Below are 18,311 nucleotides of genomic sequence, written 5' to 3'. Positions count from 1 at the left end.
GCAACGCAGGGAACCCCAAGCTGGGGTCTAAGCTCCCTAAACCCCCCAGAAGGACTTGATTGAGGGGTTCTGGTTGTACCTACACGCTCTGCTTGGGACTGTGTTCCTGTCATCTAATAAACCTTCTGTTCTACTGGCTGGCTGAGAGTTACGGTGAATCTCAGGAAGAGGGGTGCAGGGCCCTGACTCCCCCACACTCTGTGACAACTGGTGTTAGCGGTGGGATCTACTGCACCCCGTGGACGGTGCTTCCTGCAGTAAGTGACTGGGGAGCAGTAAAACGAAGGGGGATTGATGGGGACCGGGCGTGCTGAAGAGTCAATGAGGGACGGTTTCAGGGGGCGATTCACCCCTGGGAGTGTGTGACCAGCGAGAAGGACTTTTGCAGTAACAGGGTCCCCCGGGGGATCGCAGCGAGTGGTCCCAGGGGCGGAGGAGTCTGCAGCTCGACCCTGGCAGAGAGGTGGTGACCTCGAGAAGGGCTGGCACACTAGGGGTCTCCCTGGAGACTGTGGGGAGCGGTGAGCACACAGGCCTGTGAGTGGCCAGCAGGAAGATGTATGCCAAGCGGCTTAAGAGCGACCTGGTGGAGCTGTGCAAGCAGAGGGGGGTGCGCATTGTGAAGCTCACCAAAGAACAGCTCATTGCCCAGCTGGAGGAGGGAGATCGCGCGAATGAACTGATCCCTGTCTCTGAGGGAAGCAGCCTGGCAGATGCAGCGCAGGCACCAGTGTCTGTCCCAGCTGGGAGTGGTCAGCCGGCTGCTGAGGGCTTCCCGAGACCCCTCCTTCCTATGCCTAGGGGAAGGGTGGGGAGGAGCCCAGCAAATACCGAGGGCGCCGTGACCCCCCCAGCCGGCAGGGGATCCTCCCGGCGAAGCTCGCCGGCCAGCAGGGGATCCTCCCGGCGACGCTCGGCATCCATGGAGCAGAAGCGGCTGGAATGGGAGAAAGAGCTAAAACTGAGAGAGCTGGAGGATCGTGAACAACAGAGACAGCATGAACTGGAGGAGAAAGAGAGACAGAGGCAGCATGAAGAGAGACAGAGGCAGCATGAACTGGAGCTGGCGAGGCTGAAGGGCCGCGAGCCCCCGGCTGCGGTGAGTGAGGGGGGACCCAGGACTGCACGGAGCTTTGAAAAGTGCATCCTGGCCCAGCGTAAGGAGGGGGAGGACATGGATGACTTCCTGGATGCCTTTGAGACGGCCTGCGAGCTGCACCAGGTTGATCCTGCGGACAGACTCCGGGTTCTCACCCCCTTACTGGACCCCAAAGCCGTGGCATTGTACCGCCAACTGGAAGGGGCGGAGACAGGGGACTACGAACTATTAAAAAAGGCCCTGCTACGCGAGTTTGGGCTGACTCCTGAGATGTACCGGGAAAGGTTCCGGAGTCAGGATAAAACCCCTGAGATCTCATATCTGCAACTAGCCGTCCGCATGGAGGGATACACCAGCAGGTGGGCAGATGGAGCCCAGACGAAGGAGAACCTGGTTAAACTGATCGTACTAGAGCAACTGTATGAGCGGTGCCCATCCGACCTGAGGCTGTGGTTGAGGGACAAAAAGCCAGAGAACCCGTGTGACGAAGTGGGGGGGCGGTTTCTTTTTTCTGTGGGGTTTCAATGGTTTGCATGCAGAGGGGGTGGGACTCAGTTTCCCTGGGTGTTACTGGTTTAACGAGGTGAGATGAGGGGAGAGGGAGTTTGTTGTTACAGAGGACCGGACAGGGAACTTGGGACCCCAGCCGATGGCCTGGAGAATGGATACTCCAGCGACCGGTGACCTGGCGACCCGGAGGCCCAGCTGAGGAGACGCAGCCGGTTCTGGCCAGTGGGAGGACAATGGGCTGCAGAGTGAGGACCCAGTGACCTGACCAGCCGGTTCCAGCCAGTGGGAGGACAATGGGCTGCGGGGAGAGGACCCCGGTGACCTGACCAGCCGGTTCCAGCCAGAGGACAGAAGCAGGAGAGGAGGCCCCGGTTTACGACCCTGTTTCCCTGGAGAGAAGACAATGGACAGAGGCAGGGCCTGGGGCCGTTGATCTCAGATGCCCAGCTGGAACAGGGGGGCTCTGGGGTGGAGAGGGGGAGCAGGCAGAGCCCCCCTGGATGCAGAGAGACTGGGATGTGCTGGGCTGAGGGAGGCCAGGCCTGAGGGCCAGAGAGTTTCCTGTGCTGTGTTCAACTCTCAATAAACCCTCCTGTTTTATGCTGGCTGAGAGTCACTCCGGTCTAGAGAACACGGGGCATCAACCCCTTCGGGGGTGGAGGCCCGGGGGGTCCAGAGTGAGGGGACTCCCTGAGGGGGCCCACGGCAGAGACAGACATGCTAAGGCTCAGAGAGGTGCGGCTCCAGGAGGTGGAGGGGCCTGACCCTGAGAGAGAGTGGACCCCCGAGAAGGGCTGTCGCACTGAAAGGGGCACCCCCCACGGACCACAGGGGGCCAAGAGTGGGCACGATCTGTGAGTCCGTGACAACCCGCGACACGCAGGGCGGCTGGCCGATGAGTTTGTGAAGAGCTGGTCAGGGGGAGGCAGGGAGGAGGCCCAAAGGAACAGGCCTGCCACGATGCAGAGAGACAGTCACCCTGGGACCTCCCAAAGGGGGAATATGGGGAATCCCCTCCCAAGGGGAACGCCCAGCGTCAGGGACAACCGACCGGTTCAAGGGGACCAACGGGACATGAGCTGCTATTACTGCGGCCGAAGAGGCCACATACGGGCCCAGTGCCCCAAGCTCAAGGACAGATTGAGCAGACCGAACCCACACCGGGTTAACTTGGTAGAGGCCCAGACGGATGAGGGGCAGGCTTCCCAGGCAAGGGGGGCTGGCAGCTTATCAACTGCTCGAGAGAGAGAAGGGCCCCAGGCCAGCTTCTCTGGGGGGCCGGATGCTCCGGACTCAAAGTTCCCCATTTACAGGGTGGGCGCGGGGCTGTCCCTGCGGAGCGAGCGCCTTGTTCCCCTGGAGGTGGATAGGAGGAAAGTTTATGGATACTGGGACACGGTCGCAGAGGTGACACTGGCCCGGCCCGAGGTGGTGGCCCCAGATCAGGTGATACCCAACACCTTCCTGACCCTGACGGGGGTGGGCGGGACCCCATTCAAGGTGCCCGTGGCGAGGGTACACCTGAAATGGGGGGCCAAGGAGGGCCCCAAGGACGTGGGAGTGCACTCCCGCACCACCATTTGCCCACTGAGGTGTTCAAGGGGGGGGACCTAGAAGACTGGCCTGCTCCGCAAACCAAAAAGCAGGTCCAGGCCTTTATTGGGATGGCGGGGTACTATCGAAGGTTTGTGCCCCACTTTAGCTCCATAGCAGCCCCCATCACTGAGCTGTGCAAGAAGGGGAAGCCAGACAAGGTGGTCTGGACCGAGGAGTGCCAGGAGGCTCTCCGGGCGTTGAAGGCGGCTCTGGTCAGTGGCCCAGTTCTGGCAAACCCAGACTTTGACAAGCCCTTTATGGTGTTCACCGACGCCTCCGACACGGGACTGGGGGTGGTGTTAATGCAGGAGGATGAAAAGGGGGAGAGACACCCCATTGTGTACCTAAGCAAGAAGTTGCTACCCCGGGAGCAGAACTACGCGGCTATCGAGAAGGAATGCCTGGCCATGGTGTGGGCCCTCAAGAAACTAGAGCCATATCTCTTTGGGCGACACTTCACCGTGCACACCGACCACTCTCCCCTGGCCTGGCTGCACCAGATGAAAGGAGCCAACGCCAAGCTCCTGAGGTGGAGCCTGCTCCTGCAGGATTATGACATGGACGTGGTCCATGTGAAGGGAAGTGCCAACCTGATAGCGGACGCGCTGTCCCGGAGAGGGGGCCCTGAACTTCCCCAGGTCACTGGGCAGAGTGACCCCGCTCAGTTCAGTCTCCAAGGGGGGAGAGATGTGACGGAGCAGGGGAGTTACATTGGGGATTGGGGATTGCCCTTGCAGGGAGATACCTGAGCTGTAACCTGAGCCAGGAGGGGGGTTGGGAGAACTGACACCTTCTGCCCGGGAGACGGAACAAAGGAGAGGAGGGGCAGAGGGGAGGGGGGAGAAAGCTGCTGGAGGGATTTTTAGTTTTTTGGTTTTGGGCTGGGTGGTGCAACGCAGGGAACCCCAAGCTGGGGTCTAAGCTCCCTAAACCCCCCAGAAGGACTTGATTGAGGGGTTCTGGTTGTACCTACACGCTCTGCTTGGGACTGTGTTCCTGTCATCTAATAAACCTTCTGTTCTACTGGCTGGCTGAGAGTCACGGTGAATCCCAGGAGAGGGGTGCAGGGCCCTGACTCCCCCACACTCCGTGACACAGGCCCCGCCCACATAGCTCAAGGCCCCGCCCACACAGCTCACAGGCCCCGCCCACACAGCACATGGCATGCAGCTGCGAGGGGCGGGGCTGCTACTTACTGTGGGCGGGCTCGGCCTGGCCTCCGACGGGCGGGCGCTGCTTGGGCCCCCTGGGGAAACAGCAGACTCTGCGTGACGGCGGGGGCGGGGGGGATTGGGCCGTCCCCCACGCCAGGGACGGGGAGCAGCAACCAGATGGCTTCCCCAAAACTGCAGACCTGTCCCCCCTCCTCTCGCTTCCCCACAGCCCATCCACCCCCACACACACCTACCGAACCCCACAGCCATCCATCCCCCCCCAACTCTCTATCCATCCACCCCCCTGTGACGAAGTGGGACTGTTCTTAATGTTTCCTCTGAATACTGTGTGGGTGCCTCAGTTTCCCCGATGCATTTCTTAAGTCTCCAGTGTGCGTAAATGTATCCAGGCAACAAACGGCCAGGGCCCTTTCCCCCTGCAAGGGGATGCTAAAGGTGTGGGAGAACAAAGAGGTCAGGTGACCTCCTGGCCCTGGAAAGGAACAAAGGCCGGAAAGGAGGGGCTGGAGGGGGTTTCAGTTTGTAGCTGGCTGGGGACGGGAAGTGAGGGCGGACGGGGGTGTCTGGCTCGCTGCCCCCCAGGATGGACCCGGCTGAGGGGTCCCATTCTCTGTACCTACAAGCTCTGTTTTAGACCGTGTTCCTGTCATCTAATAAACCTCTGTTTTACTGACTGGCTGAGAGTCACGTCTGACTGCGAAGTGGGGGTGCAAGACCCTCTGGCTGCCCCAGGACCCCGCCTGGGCGGACTCGCTGTGGGAAGCGCACGGAGGGGCATATGCTGAATGCTCCCAGGAGAGACCCAGGAGGTGAAGCCGTGTGAGCTTCTAGTCCTGAAGACAGTCTGCTCCGAGGGAGAGGAGGCTCCCCAAAGTCTTGAGTGGCTTTGTGGGGAGCAGTTCCAGAGCATCGCCCGGGGACTCCGTGACACCCCCACATGCACCCATCTGCCCCACACCCACCCAAACCCATGTCCATCCCTCCCCACACACCCATTCATTCCCCCCACTCTATCCAGCCACCCAACCAACCCCATGTGCATTCATCCTCCCCTACACATACCCATCCCTCCCTCCCTCTCCCCCCACACTCCCCCTCTCTTTCTCTTGCCTCTTCCCCCCAGACTCCCACAATGGGGGCTGCTCCCCCCTAGGATGTGCCCCAGACTCAGCCCCTGGCTCTCCCTGTGGGGATGGGTAGCTCTTGGGTGGCTCAGAGCGCTGGGTGCCAGCCTGGGCAGGGATTGTTCCCTGGGAGACCTGACACTGTTTCCAAGAGGCGTGTGGGGCGAGATCCCATCCTGGGGGGCAGAGAGGTGGAAGGACCCTTCACCACAGAGCGAGCGACAAGCGGAGAACCTGAAGTGCAGAGACATGGGGCTGGGGGGCAGAGAGAGCAACCCCCCTCCAGCACCCAGGGGCAGCTCCCAACCCCCCTACTCACCAGGGCTCGGGGCAGCCCCCAGCCCCAGGGGTCCCCTGTCCCCCGAGCCGTTCCCCTCCAGTTTTGCGGAGCAGGAAGTAGAGCAGGCCCCCGAGCAGCGCCGCCCCGGCCAGCGACCCGATGACAATCCCGGCGATGGTTCCGGGTGGCAGGCCTGGGGGTGAAGTTGGCTCTGGAAGAGATTCGGGAGGAGAAAAGGGGGGGGGTGTATCAGGGAGTCCAGTCACGACCCCCCCCAGCCCCATGCTTCCCAATGCTGCTCCCTCTTGGTGCCCAACGTGAGGCCCTGGGGGCTGGAGCCCCCATCTGCCCCCCCAGAGACATTGGGGGCAGCTCAGCCAGGGGTGCCCTGAGCCTGACGGGTTTGGGCCCAAGACAGGACCCAGGATGTGGTGGGCTGAGGGGGGGTCCGAAGGTCAGGAACTGGGAGGTCTCCTGGTGCTGCCCAGCCCCTTTGGGAGCAGGGGGGGTTTGGGGCTCCCCAGTGGTGCCCGTACCCCCCACGCCCAGTGCTGGGTCAGTGGGGGTCTCAGCTCTATCACTGGCTGGTGCCGGGGGGGATTCGGGAGACCATGCGGCTGGATGGTGCATTGACAGATCCCCTGCCCTCCAGCCAGAGTGGAGCCACCCCAGCCATGGGGGAGACAGACCCCCAGCCTAGCCTCAGTCCGGGCCCCCAGCACCTGGCCCTACAGAGGACAGACCATATCCAGAGACAACATCGCCCAAGGGTCCCCCGAGCGCCACGGTCAGCCCATGGCCCAGCCACCCCACCATGCCCCAAGCCGGCTCCATGCATGGCCCAGACACACCCACGCCTCACCCTAACCCTAACCCTAACCCCAGCGCTCAAGAGCGGGTGTCACAGCAGCACTGATCACAGACAGGGAGAGGAGCCCTGGCACTTCCTGGCACAGATGTGCCTCCTAACCCCCAGCATGGGACACCCCCTCCCCACACCCAGCATGGACCCCGCTCCCATCCCTGGAGCAACCCCCCCTCCAGTGCCCCCCAGCACTAGCCGTTTCCCTCCCCCCAACGCCGGGGGCCACGTCCCAGAGCTCTGTAGTAAGTAAAGGCCCTGATAACGGCCCAGTATGAGGCCTGAACTAAAGTAATGGTCAAGACTCTGCTAACATAAAGCAAAGTTAAGCTGTGAGCAAGAGGCAGGCCCTGCTCACAGAAGCTGGCAAGGAAAGGGCTGACGTTGCATAAATATATATCCACTTAGCATAGTTACAGTATAAACATGGTACCAAGACACACTATACCGAAACATTCCACAGATAACATGGAACAGGCCGACCCATCCCAATGACAGGGGCAAAAGGGTAAAATGATGGATAGAGTTGTTTTGATCCAACCAACAGGTACAAGGTGCGAGGCGGCACCTTACTACGTAGGGAGGTTGTACCTTGCTACGTGAAGGGGTTGCACCTCAATACGTCAGGAGTGATGTGTAACTTGTTTGTACCCGTGTATAAGAATGTATCCCTGGGGTGGTGTCTTTGTCCGGCCACGGGGGCAGTGGAAAGTCCCGCCACTGAGCCGGGTCCTTGCCAAGAGGCACTTTCTCGTAGTATGCCCTGAATTAGGCTCAGAAACCTACAGGGAACTGCAATTGTGTCCGAGGTCGCAATAAACCTACTCGACGTGATTTTGCATCTTACTAGACTCTGTGGTTATTGGGGGTTCTCTTCGGGTTTGCTGGGTCAGCTATCTGCGCAGAGCTGGGGCAGCACACAGAGGGAACACACACACGCAGCCGAGTGATATCAACAGGAGAAAGCAGAGCACCACACCGGTAGCATCTCACAACACTGGTGACCCCGACCGCTGATCTGGTGAGTAAGCGAAACTGCCGTGGTAAGAATCGCTATCTAACATGGCAGTAAACCTCGAGCTAGGGAACCCCCTGATCCCCTCCCTTATGATCCCCACGGAGTTTGATAACTCTTGGACCCGCTGGATTGCCAGTAAGGGGGGTCCATATGAATTTTAAAAAGAGAGTGGGGAAACATGGACTGGCTTATGTAGAGCGATGGTAGAAACCGAGGCTCTGAGAAACAGTAATAAGAGTAAAAAAGCAAGAATTTTGCAACTCATATCTCTGGCAGTGAGATGGCTCAGACAGCATGCTGGCATGCTGGCCAAACAAGTAACAGAAAAAACAGGAGAAATACAAGAGGTAACCCGGGCAGTCGAGCACTGGAAAGCCCAAGCTCTGTTAGCAGGGCAACAGGCGGTCCAAACTCATGATATGCTCGAGCAAGTGAAGCAGGAAAATAAAAAAATGGAAACAGCTGTAGAAAACCTGCAGAAGCAAAAAGTGCCGTCCCCTGTTATAAATATTGGTGGTAAACAGCAGGCTTCAGGTAGCTACCCTGTGCCTGAAGAATGGGACAGAAGTGGAAAAAGGTGGTCCTAGTAAAATTAAAAGATGAAACGGGTCCACTGCATTGCAACCACCACCGTATGATAAAAGCCAGGTTCCAGTTAAACTTAAACTGAGCCCTAGACTGGTGCCTGTCAGAACGGGACAAGTAAGTGCAGAGAAGGAAAGAGCAGCAAACAATACTTTCACAGAACTGGTAAATCAGATGAAGGAAAATATGAAACAGTTCACAGAGCACATTAGGAGACAGGAGCTGCGACTCGATCGCAGGGGAGTGAATAAAAAAGAATTTCAAAGTAAAAAACCAAAATGAAGTGGGTTAACACCTAGAATTGATGCATTAACACATGGAGTTGCCCAAAACCAGTTAACTGCAGCAAAAAAGGGCACTCCCGCCATCCATTTGGCATGCACACAAAAGCAACAGACATTGGGGGAACAAATTCAGGTTTTACAAGAGCAGGTAACTACCCCCATTCTCCTCTCAAAGCCAGGATAAAAACTAGGGGCGCGGTTCCTAACTGTGCAGGTTCCCAACTGCTTTGACCCACGGAACCACACTCCGCGCTCATATCTGAAAATAGAACCTTCTTTCTCAAATATTTTTACATACCGGTTAAGCTTTTTCCTTTATATGCTTTCTTGGTTTACTAAACTTGCTGCTGCTGCCTGTACTTTCAAATATCTTGATAGAGTTAATCTCTCTTGGCTCAGGTCTCGCTACCTTCCTAGGTTGCTCTTCACCCCCCCCCCCTTTCCCCCGCCTCTCCTCAATTCTGCTCTCTCTCTTTGTTTTAAAAAGTTAAAAGTTATAGTTTTTACAGAAACCTCCAAAAGATACAGCAATTGAAAACAGAATAAAACAAGAAACAAAAAGAAAACAAGGTAAAAACTTTACTTTAAATAAATCCAGTAAATTAAGTATTTTAACCCTTCAGGAATGCAACAGCTGGAATTATTCCTAACTTTCTTGAAGATATGGTTGCCAAGCAACAGAAATGCACACTCTGCTTCTAATCCTAACCACTCACTAATATTTGAAACATGGGCTTTTCTTATTTCCATATAGCAGAGTTTTAAAATAATGTTAAATATAAAGTAATGCAAAATTCCTTGTTACCAAATTAATACAATACATTTGGCAAATATTAATATATTTTTAACAATTTATGTAACAAGTTTTAAATAAGGTAATAATTTGTTTATTCAAATATGACCCTTTTTATTTTTTATTTTTGTTTGCCTTATTTTGTATAGTTATGAATAGAATTCTGGCGCCATTTGTTGTTAATTGTAAGTTTGTCCTGTATGTCATGTGTGTTGTCTTGTGTTGTATGTTGTGTGTGTCACGTGACTATTTTTTATTATTTTTATTTTGTTGCAACAAAAATCAATTTTATACCCTTTTAAAAATTTATGTATATGTGGTACCACACTATTTTAAGATCATGGTTGGGATATAATCATAGTATTATTAGCACCAATTTTTTGTGCAAATTTCAAAAAGGTTTTAGTTACAAATATATGTACATATATTTCTGCCTCAACAAATAATGCAATTGCAAATAAAAATAATTCTCTTTTATCAATCACAGTTTAGTTTTGTTTTTTAAGTGTTTTACTTTTTATTTTTTATTTTTATTTTTTGTTATTCAAAGAAAAAATGTAAGGGGAAACCTCAACATTAAGGTAAAAGTAATATTAACAAAATGTTAATTTCTTGTTTGGGCTTTTTATAAACTTGTTTGCACTTTTAAATATAGTTATAAGAATGTCATAACCAAAATGTTTTAAAATAACAATTTATGCATAAAGCTAACCAAACAATTTGAACAGGTTTCCACCTTTGGCTCCCAAACATAACAAAGCATTATGAAAATATACCCTCAAATACCCTCAAAGTACTGTATTTAAAAATTATTTTGGTTTAATTTTATAGTTGGTTTAATTTTTTATGCTTTTCTTTTGTTATGTTATGTTAATGAGAAGCAGTAGTTGTTAAAGTTCTGCTTCTAAACAGTTAAGAGTGAAATTGGTATCACAAGCAAATTAACTCTAAAAATCTTGGTAAAAATTCTGGTAACTCCTTTGCTGAAACAAATTGTTCATCAAGGGAAAGCAATTCACCTTCTCATGGAAGATTGTGAGCATTTATTTTAGCCGTTAAGCATTACATTTCGTATAAAAATATTAGTAATGCACTTCAAATGAAAATGAATGTCTATACAACAATTGCAAAAGTATAGCTTGTGTTATAAAAGGCTTGGTCCCTATTACACTGTTCTTATTACATTGTAAACAAACTAAATTAAACTGTGTATTAAGTTTGGGTTACTGAAAACAAAAACAAAAAAACAAACAAACAAAAACCCTTTATTATGTTAACTAACTAGCTGTTTAAGTTGCATCCCACAGACCAAAGACACCAGAAAATATCACACCCTGAAGACACCAGATGATATCAGTATACAGTGAAGAAACCCCCAAGCATCAAGAACTGAAAAATGAAGTGCTTTATAAATAAGAGACTGGTTAAATACACCTCTATCTACCATATATGGACAATTAAGTTAACAATCAGCTAAAAAACACTAGCTGGACCAGAATAAGCCATCATTTAATTTCAACTTGGTTACTATGTAAAAACAACTGTATTATTGCTGAACTACTGTATTATTGTTGTACTGTTGTCTTATTGCTGTACAACATTTACAATATGCATAACCTTGCTAAACTGTTTAACCAACACACAGGTAAAAATCAACAAACAAATGGCAGCAAACAACGTGAAGGCAAAGAAAAAACAAAGTGGTAAACAAACAAAAAGTTACATAGTAACTACAAATTGGGTAAACAAATTCCCTGTTAATACCAGTCATAATTTGGGTCAGTGACACTGCATCCTAACTAAGGCACACGTTATTTAAAACAATCTTGTTCAGTGTCTGGGTACCAATACTAAATCCTGACACAGCACTATTTGATGAATTGGTTACTGTCCATTCAATAGGTTATCTGGAAGACAGCATCCATAAGAAACAACTGGATCTATGTCAAATACTGGTGCATCGCAGAGCCGTGCAATCAATGGAACAGAGAAGCTAGCCACTTCCGTTTCCTGCCCAGTGAAGCTAACCAGAGGGTGACAACTAGCAGTAAGGGTAACCTATAACATGAATGGACAGTACTGGGTAGTAACTAAATACAATATATTTATATATAAAGGCCTCAGTAGTAGTGTCACTACTCCAAATTTCTGTTTTACTTCTCATATACATAGCACTGTGGGACACACTATCACAATCCCTATCCCAATATTTCAAAACACTCAGCCTACTACTAATGATGAGACAGGTGATAACTGGAATTGCCCTAATAGGAGTGTGTTTCTATCTGTGTTACCAAAGTAAAAGGGCCAGAGTTCAACACCAAACTGAAAAAACATGGTTACGCTTGGATATAAGGTGGTGTCATATGTACACATACATACTATACATATATGCCCATACACACTACAAATATATACACCATATCCATATAATTGATATATATTAATTATTTGGGAGTGCCTCTAAGGCTCAATCATAATACTACATTCCTCAGTCATGGTCCCGGGCCTAACATTCCCAGGCCCACCATAAGGGACTGAAAATAAAATTGAAAAATAAAATCTGTCTGCCAGTCGTACAAGGGAATGTGCAGACTAAACAGACGGATGGGGCATGAGTGTATGGATGGTAAAAGAAGATAACCACATAACAGTGTTTAGCCCACTGGGTTATCCTCAGTCCATGCATTATGCTTTTCCAGGACGATGGGTAAACATCCTCCCCTTAAAAAAAAAAAAAAGTGGGGGAATGTAGTAAGTAAAGGCCCTGATAACGGCCCAGCATGAGGCCTGAGGCCTGAACTAAAGTAATGGTCAAGACTCTGCTAACATAAAGCAAAGTTAAGCTGTGAGCAAGAGGCAGGCCCTGCTCACAGAAGCTGGCAAGGAAAGGGCTGATGTTGCATAAATATATATCCACTTAGCATAGTTACAGTATAAACATGGTACCAAGACACACTATACCGAAACATTCCACAGATAACATGGAACAGGCCGACCCATCCCAATGACAGGGGCAAAAGGGTAAAATGATGAATAGAGTTGTTTTGATCGAATCAACAGGTACAAGGTGCGAGGCGGCACCTTACTACGTAGGGAGGTTGTACCTTGCTACGTGAAGGGGTTGCACGTCAATACGTCAGGAGTGATATGTAACTTGTTTGTACCCGTGTATAAGAATGTATCCCTGGGGTGGTGTCTTTGTCCGGCCACGGGGGCAGTGGAAAGTCCCGCCACTGAGCCGGGTCCTTGCCAAGAGGCACTTTCTCGTAGTATGCCCTGAATTAGGCTCAGAAACCTACAGGGAACTGCAATTGTGTCCGAGGTCGCAATAAACCTACTCGACGTGATTTTGCATCTTACTAGACTCTGTGGTAATTGGGGGTTCTCGTCGGGTTTGCTGGGTCAGCTATCTGCGCAGAGCTGGGGCAGCACACAGAGGGAACACACACACGCAGCCGAGTGATATCAACAGGAGAAAGCAGAGCACCACACCGGTAGCATCTCACAACAAGCTCCATGAACGGGGTTGGGATGGTGCTGCCTGTCCCCGTTCCCCACCCCCACCCCCTGCCTGCAGCCCGTCCTTCCCCAGGCAGAGCCAGCAGTGCCAGCTCCCCGGGGCAGCACGACCCAGCTCTGCCATGGAGACGCTTCTCCCCAGGCCGGTTAATGCTCACTCGGGCTGGCAAGGCAGAGATGCCGGGATGGGGGGAGACACTAGGGGGGCCCGGAGAGGCTGTGGTGGGCAGAAGGCAGTGGGGTGGGTGGGCACTGGGATACCAGGATGGGATGGGGGGGTGCCAGGGACACCATGGGGAGCTGGAGGGTCTGGGAGAGGCAGGGGGACACTGCAGACACCAGGACAGGCTGGGGGCACCAGATACCCTGGGGGCACCAGAGAGGCCGGGGGGACTGGGCCCCCGGAGCCTGACTCCTCCGTGCCCAGAGCACGGTCGATGCAGGCGGCATGAGGGAGAGCTCCCCTCACAACACACAGCCCCCCTCACCAGTGTGTGCCCCAAACCCCAGGGGATCTCAGGGTCTCTGGCCCAGCCCTTGGCCCCTTTGCTGCGGCTGCCAGTGAGGGGCTGGATCCCACTCAGGGGCCAGGAACCGAGCTGGGACCCAGCAAATCCATGTCACCCCAGACCCTGAACGGGCACTGGTGGGAACGGCGGGCTCTGGTGGGTGCTGGGAAGCCCAGGGATCCCCCTATGCCCAGTCAGGCTCAATCCCACACTGCTGGCACTGCCAGGGAGAGCCAGAGCCAGGGGGGTAATGGCAGGATGGGGGGACCCAGGGCCCCACATTTCTGGGGGGCACCATCTCCCAGGAGAAGCAGGGGGCAGGGAGTCCCATGCTACACCATGGCAGCTCCCGGGGGTGGCACTTACCAGAGACGAAGAGATGCACCGTGATGTAGGGGACAAGGCTAGTCGGGCTCTGTATCAGCACCGTGTAGTTCCCGGTGTCATTGAGCATTAACCCTGCGATGTTCAGGGTGCAGCCCGGCCCTGCTGTCTCCCGCCCCGTGTGGGCCGAGCCGTTCTGCTGAACGGGGTTTGGAGGTGGGAAGTAGGTGAGGATCCGGTTGGTTTCATAAGTGGTCGCTGTTCGGTACCAGCTGCAGACCACGAAGTCCTGTGGCAGATTCTGCGGGGCCAGGCTGACGTCCCCGCCCACTACGGGGCTCGGCGGGGTGATGACGATGGTCACTGGGGTCTGGGCCGGCGCCGGCTGGAGGCAGGAGCCCAGGACAGAGGCTGTGGGGGAAGGAGAGTCTCAGTTGGGCAGCGAGAGGCCTGGGCGCGGGGGGTCAGTCGGGACCTGGGGGGATGCGACCAGCGAGTGCCCACCCAGGGGGGACCAGCCGCCCGGCTACACCCAGCCAGAGAGCATGGGGCACGGGGCAGACGCTGGGCCAGTCTGGGCCGAGCTCCAGCTGTCGCTCCCCATGGAGATGGAGGGTATCCCCAAAGCCGCTCAGAGAGTCAAACATGTGATCTCCCCCGGCTCTGACACCCCCAGGTCAGGGTGGGGTTAGAGCGGGGGATAAGTGGGGGCCGGCGACACCGCCATCCCAGCCCCAAAGAGAGGGGATGAGCGGGCTGGGTGGGGGGAGCCCCCTGCGACACAGCTACGGGCAGGGAAGTCTGGTGAGAAAACGCCCAGGGCCAGAGCCCGGAGGGTGTAAATCGGAGCTGCTCCATGGGACACAATATCCCCCCACGGACACCACTGGGGGGCTGGGCCTGGGGAGAGAGACAGATAGATGGGGGGGGGGGTTGGATAGATAGCGCGGGGTGTAGAGGATAGATAGAGAGAGGGGAGATGTGTGGGGATAGATAGATAGATAGATAGATAGATAGATAGATAGATAGATAGATAGATAGATAGATTGGGGGCGGTGGGGATAGACAGACAGGCAGACAGATAGATAGATAGAGGGAGGGAGTTATGGGGATAGATAGATAGATAGATAGATAGATAGATAGATAGATAGATAGATAGATAGATAGATAGATTATCAGGGTTGGAAGGGACCTCAGGAGGTATCTAGTCCAACCGCCTGCTCAAAGCAGGACCAATTCCCAACTAAATCATCCCAGCCAGGGCTTTGTCAAGCCGGGCCTTAAAAACCTCTAAGGATGGAGATTCCACCACCTCCCTAGGGAACCCATTCCAGTGCTTCACCACCCTCCTAGTGAAAAAGTTTTTCCTAATATCCAACCTAGACCTCCCCCACTGCAACTTGAGACCATTGCTCCTTGTTCTGTCATCTGCCACCACTGAGAACAGCCGAGCTCCATCCTCTTTGGAACCCCCCTTCAGGTAGTTGAAAGCAGCTATCAAATCCCCCCTCATTCTTCTCTTCTGGAGACTAAACAATCCCAGTTCCCTCAGCCTCTCCTCATAAGTCATGTGCTCCAGCCCCCTAATCATTTTTGTTGCCCTCCGCTGGACTCTTTCCAATTTTTCCACATCCTTCTTGTAGTGTGGGGCCCAAAACTGGACACAGTACTCCAGATGAGGCCTCACCAATGTCGAATAGAGGGGAACGATCACGTTCCTCGATCTGCTGGCAATGCCCCTACTTATACAGCCCAAAATGCCATTAGCCTTCTTGGCAACAAGGGCACACTGTCGACTCATATCCAGCTTCTCGTCCACTGTGACCCCTAGGTCCTTTTCTGCAAAACTGCTACCTAGCCATTCGGTCCCTAGTCTGTAGCTGTGCATGGGATTCTTCCGTCCTAGGTGCAGGACTCTGCACTTGTCCTTGTTGAACCTCATCAGGTTTCTTTTGGCCCAATCCTCTAATTTGTCTAGGTCCCTCTGTATCTGAACCCTACCCTCCAGCGTATCTACCACGCCTCCCAGTTTAGTGTCATCTGCAAACTTGCTGAGGGTGCAGTCCACGCCATCCTCCAGATCATTAATGAAGTTATTGAACAAAACCGGCCCCAGGACCGACCCTTGGGACACTCCGCTTTAAACCGGCTGCCAACTAGACATGGAGCCATTGATCACTACCCGTTGAGCCCGACGATCTAGCCAGCTTTCTATCCACCTTACAGTCCATTCATCCAGCCCATACTTCTTTAACTTGCCAGCAAGAATACTGTGGGAGACCATAGCAAAAGATAGATAGATAGAGGGGGTGTATGGGGCTAGATAGATAGATAGATAGATAGATAGATAGATAGATAGATAGATAGATAGATAGATGTGTGGGGATGGATACAGACAGACAGACAGACAGACAGGCAGGACGCAGGGTACAGTTGGGTGGTTGGTGTCTCTGAGGCCGGGATCTGACCAGACACCAAAGAACAATTCACCCTCGCGCACCCCCCCCCCCCCCGGCCCCAGCTGTCAGGCAGACGGGGCGGGGGCTGACTGTGGGGGGGGGGGCGCAGGGGCCCCAACATGGCACTAGCACCCCCAAGAGGGTGACTCCTGCCTCTGCCCCCAAGCTGCCCAGCTCGCCCCCCGCCGTGCCCGGCCCCCACCTGCCAGCAGCAGCCCTGTCCAGGGGCTGCCCCATGCGGGGGGGTCCCCGCCCCCCGGCCGACGCCCCATGGCCCTGCCCTGCCCGGGGTGGCTGCCGGCCCTGGCCGTGGGGAGCTGAGGGCGGGGGCCCGGCCGGACGCCTGGGTTCTCTGGGGGGCTGTGGCCGCTGCGGGGTCCCGGGCTGAGCGTGGGGCCGAGCGCTGGGTCAGTTTCCCGCTCTTTTCATTGCCCCGGGCCTGGTAAACAACGTCCAGTCAGAGCCGGTTTGCCCGACGGGGTTTCCCAGAAGGGGCTTCCCGCCTTTTCTACGGGGTTTCCCGGGCCAGTGTCTAAAGGCTGCCCCGAACATGGCCTCCGGGCCGCCCATGCGAGTGCAGCCAGGGACGGGCACGGGGCACGGGTCTTCCCTGCAGGCGTCTGTCCGTCCTAGCGATAGACGGGCGAGGGGTCTGACTCCACCTGCTTCCTCACCGGCAGAGCAAAGGGAGCAGGAGACGATACAACACAACACTCACCTTTGTCGTCTGTTCCCCTGAACGCATCGTCTGCTTTCGCCCGTGAGCCCCAGGCACGTCAAGGGGCTCCGTGGAGCTCTTCTCCAGAGGCTTTGCCATGGGCCCGAGGATCGAGGCCCCACGTGCCCAGCATGGCTATGATCTGGGAAGAAGGCTTTGATAGATTCATAGATTCTAGGACTGGAAGGGACCTCGAGTGGTCATCGAGTCCAGTCCCCTGCCCTCATGGCAGGACCAAATACTGTCTAGACCATCCCTGATAGACATTTATCTAACCTAATCTTAATTATCTCCAGAGATGGAGATTCCACAACCTCCCTCGGCAATTTATTCCAGTGTTTAACCACCCTGACAGTTAGGAACTTTTTCCTAATGTCCAACCTAAACCTCCCTTGCTGCAGTTTAAGCCCATTGCTTCTTGTTCTATCCTTAGAGGCTAAGGTGAACAAGTTTTCTCCCTCCTCCTTATGACACCCTTTTAGATACCTGAAAACTGCTATCATGTCCCCTCTCAGTCTTCTCTTTTCCAAACTAAACAAACCCAATTCTTGCAGCCTTCCTTCATAGGTCATGTTCTCAAGACCTTTAATCATTCTTGTTGCTCTTCTCTGGACCCTCTCTAATTTCTTTCTTGAAATGTGGTGCCCAGAACTGGACACAATACTCCAGTTGCGGCCTAACCAGTGCAGAGTAGAGCGGAAGAATGACTTCTCGTGTCTTGCTCACAACACACCTGTTAATACATCCCAGAATCATGTTTGCTTTTTTTGCAACAGCATCACACTGTTGACTCATATTTAGCTTGTGGTCCACTATAACCCCTAGATCCCTTTCTGCCGTACTCCTTCCTAGACAGTCTCTTCCCATTCTGCATGTGTGAAACTGATTGTTCCTTCCTAAGTGGAGCACTTTGCATTTGTCTTTGTTAAACTTCATCCTGTTTACCTCAGATCATTTCTCCAATTTGTCCAGATCATTTTGAATTATGACCCTATCCTCCAAAGCAGTTGCAATCCCTCCCAGTTTGGTATCATCTGCAAACTTAATAAGCGTACTTTTTATGCCAATATCTAAGTCGTTGATGAAGATATTGAACAGAGCCAGTCCCAAAACAGACCCCTGCGGAACCCCACTTGTTTGCCTTTCCAGCAGGATTGGGAACCATTAATAACAACTCTCTGAGTATGGTTATCCAGCCAGTTATGCACCCACCTTATAGTAGCCCCATCTAAGTTATATTTGCCTAGTTTATTGATAAGAATATCATGCGAGACGGTATCAAATGCCTTACTAAAGTCTAGGTATACCACATCCACCGCTTCTCCCTTATCCACAAGGCTCGTTATCCTATCAAAGAAAGCTATCAGATTGGTTTGACACGATTTGTTCTTTACAAATTGTGATACAGCATGGCCAGAGGGCAGCAGGAGAGGATTAGAAGGGAGCCTTATTC

At 53.1% G+C, this 18,311-nt stretch overlaps 1 protein-coding gene across 1 annotated transcript; it reads right to left on the bottom strand.

Moving 5' to 3' along the window:
- Positions 1-4,393: 4,393 nt before the first annotated feature.
- LOC135892272 (carcinoembryonic antigen-related cell adhesion molecule 3-like) lies at positions 4,394-16,957 on the bottom strand. The gene is made up of 5 exons (XM_065419972.1): positions 16,859-16,957; positions 16,343-16,457; positions 13,724-14,092; positions 5,824-5,977; positions 4,394-4,451 (listed from the first exon to the last, which is right to left on the bottom strand). The coding sequence occupies exons 1-5, from the start codon at positions 16,955-16,957 to the stop codon at positions 4,394-4,396; spliced, it is 795 nt and encodes a 264-aa protein (XP_065276044.1).
- Positions 16,958-18,311: the final 1,354 nt, after the last annotated feature.

Source organism: Emys orbicularis, chromosome 20 (genome assembly GCF_028017835.1).
Source record: "Emys orbicularis isolate rEmyOrb1 chromosome 20, rEmyOrb1.hap1, whole genome shotgun sequence".
NCBI classification, from domain to species: domain Eukaryota; kingdom Metazoa; phylum Chordata; order Testudines; family Emydidae; genus Emys; species Emys orbicularis.
This window is presented reverse-complemented; position numbering and strand designations above follow the sequence as displayed.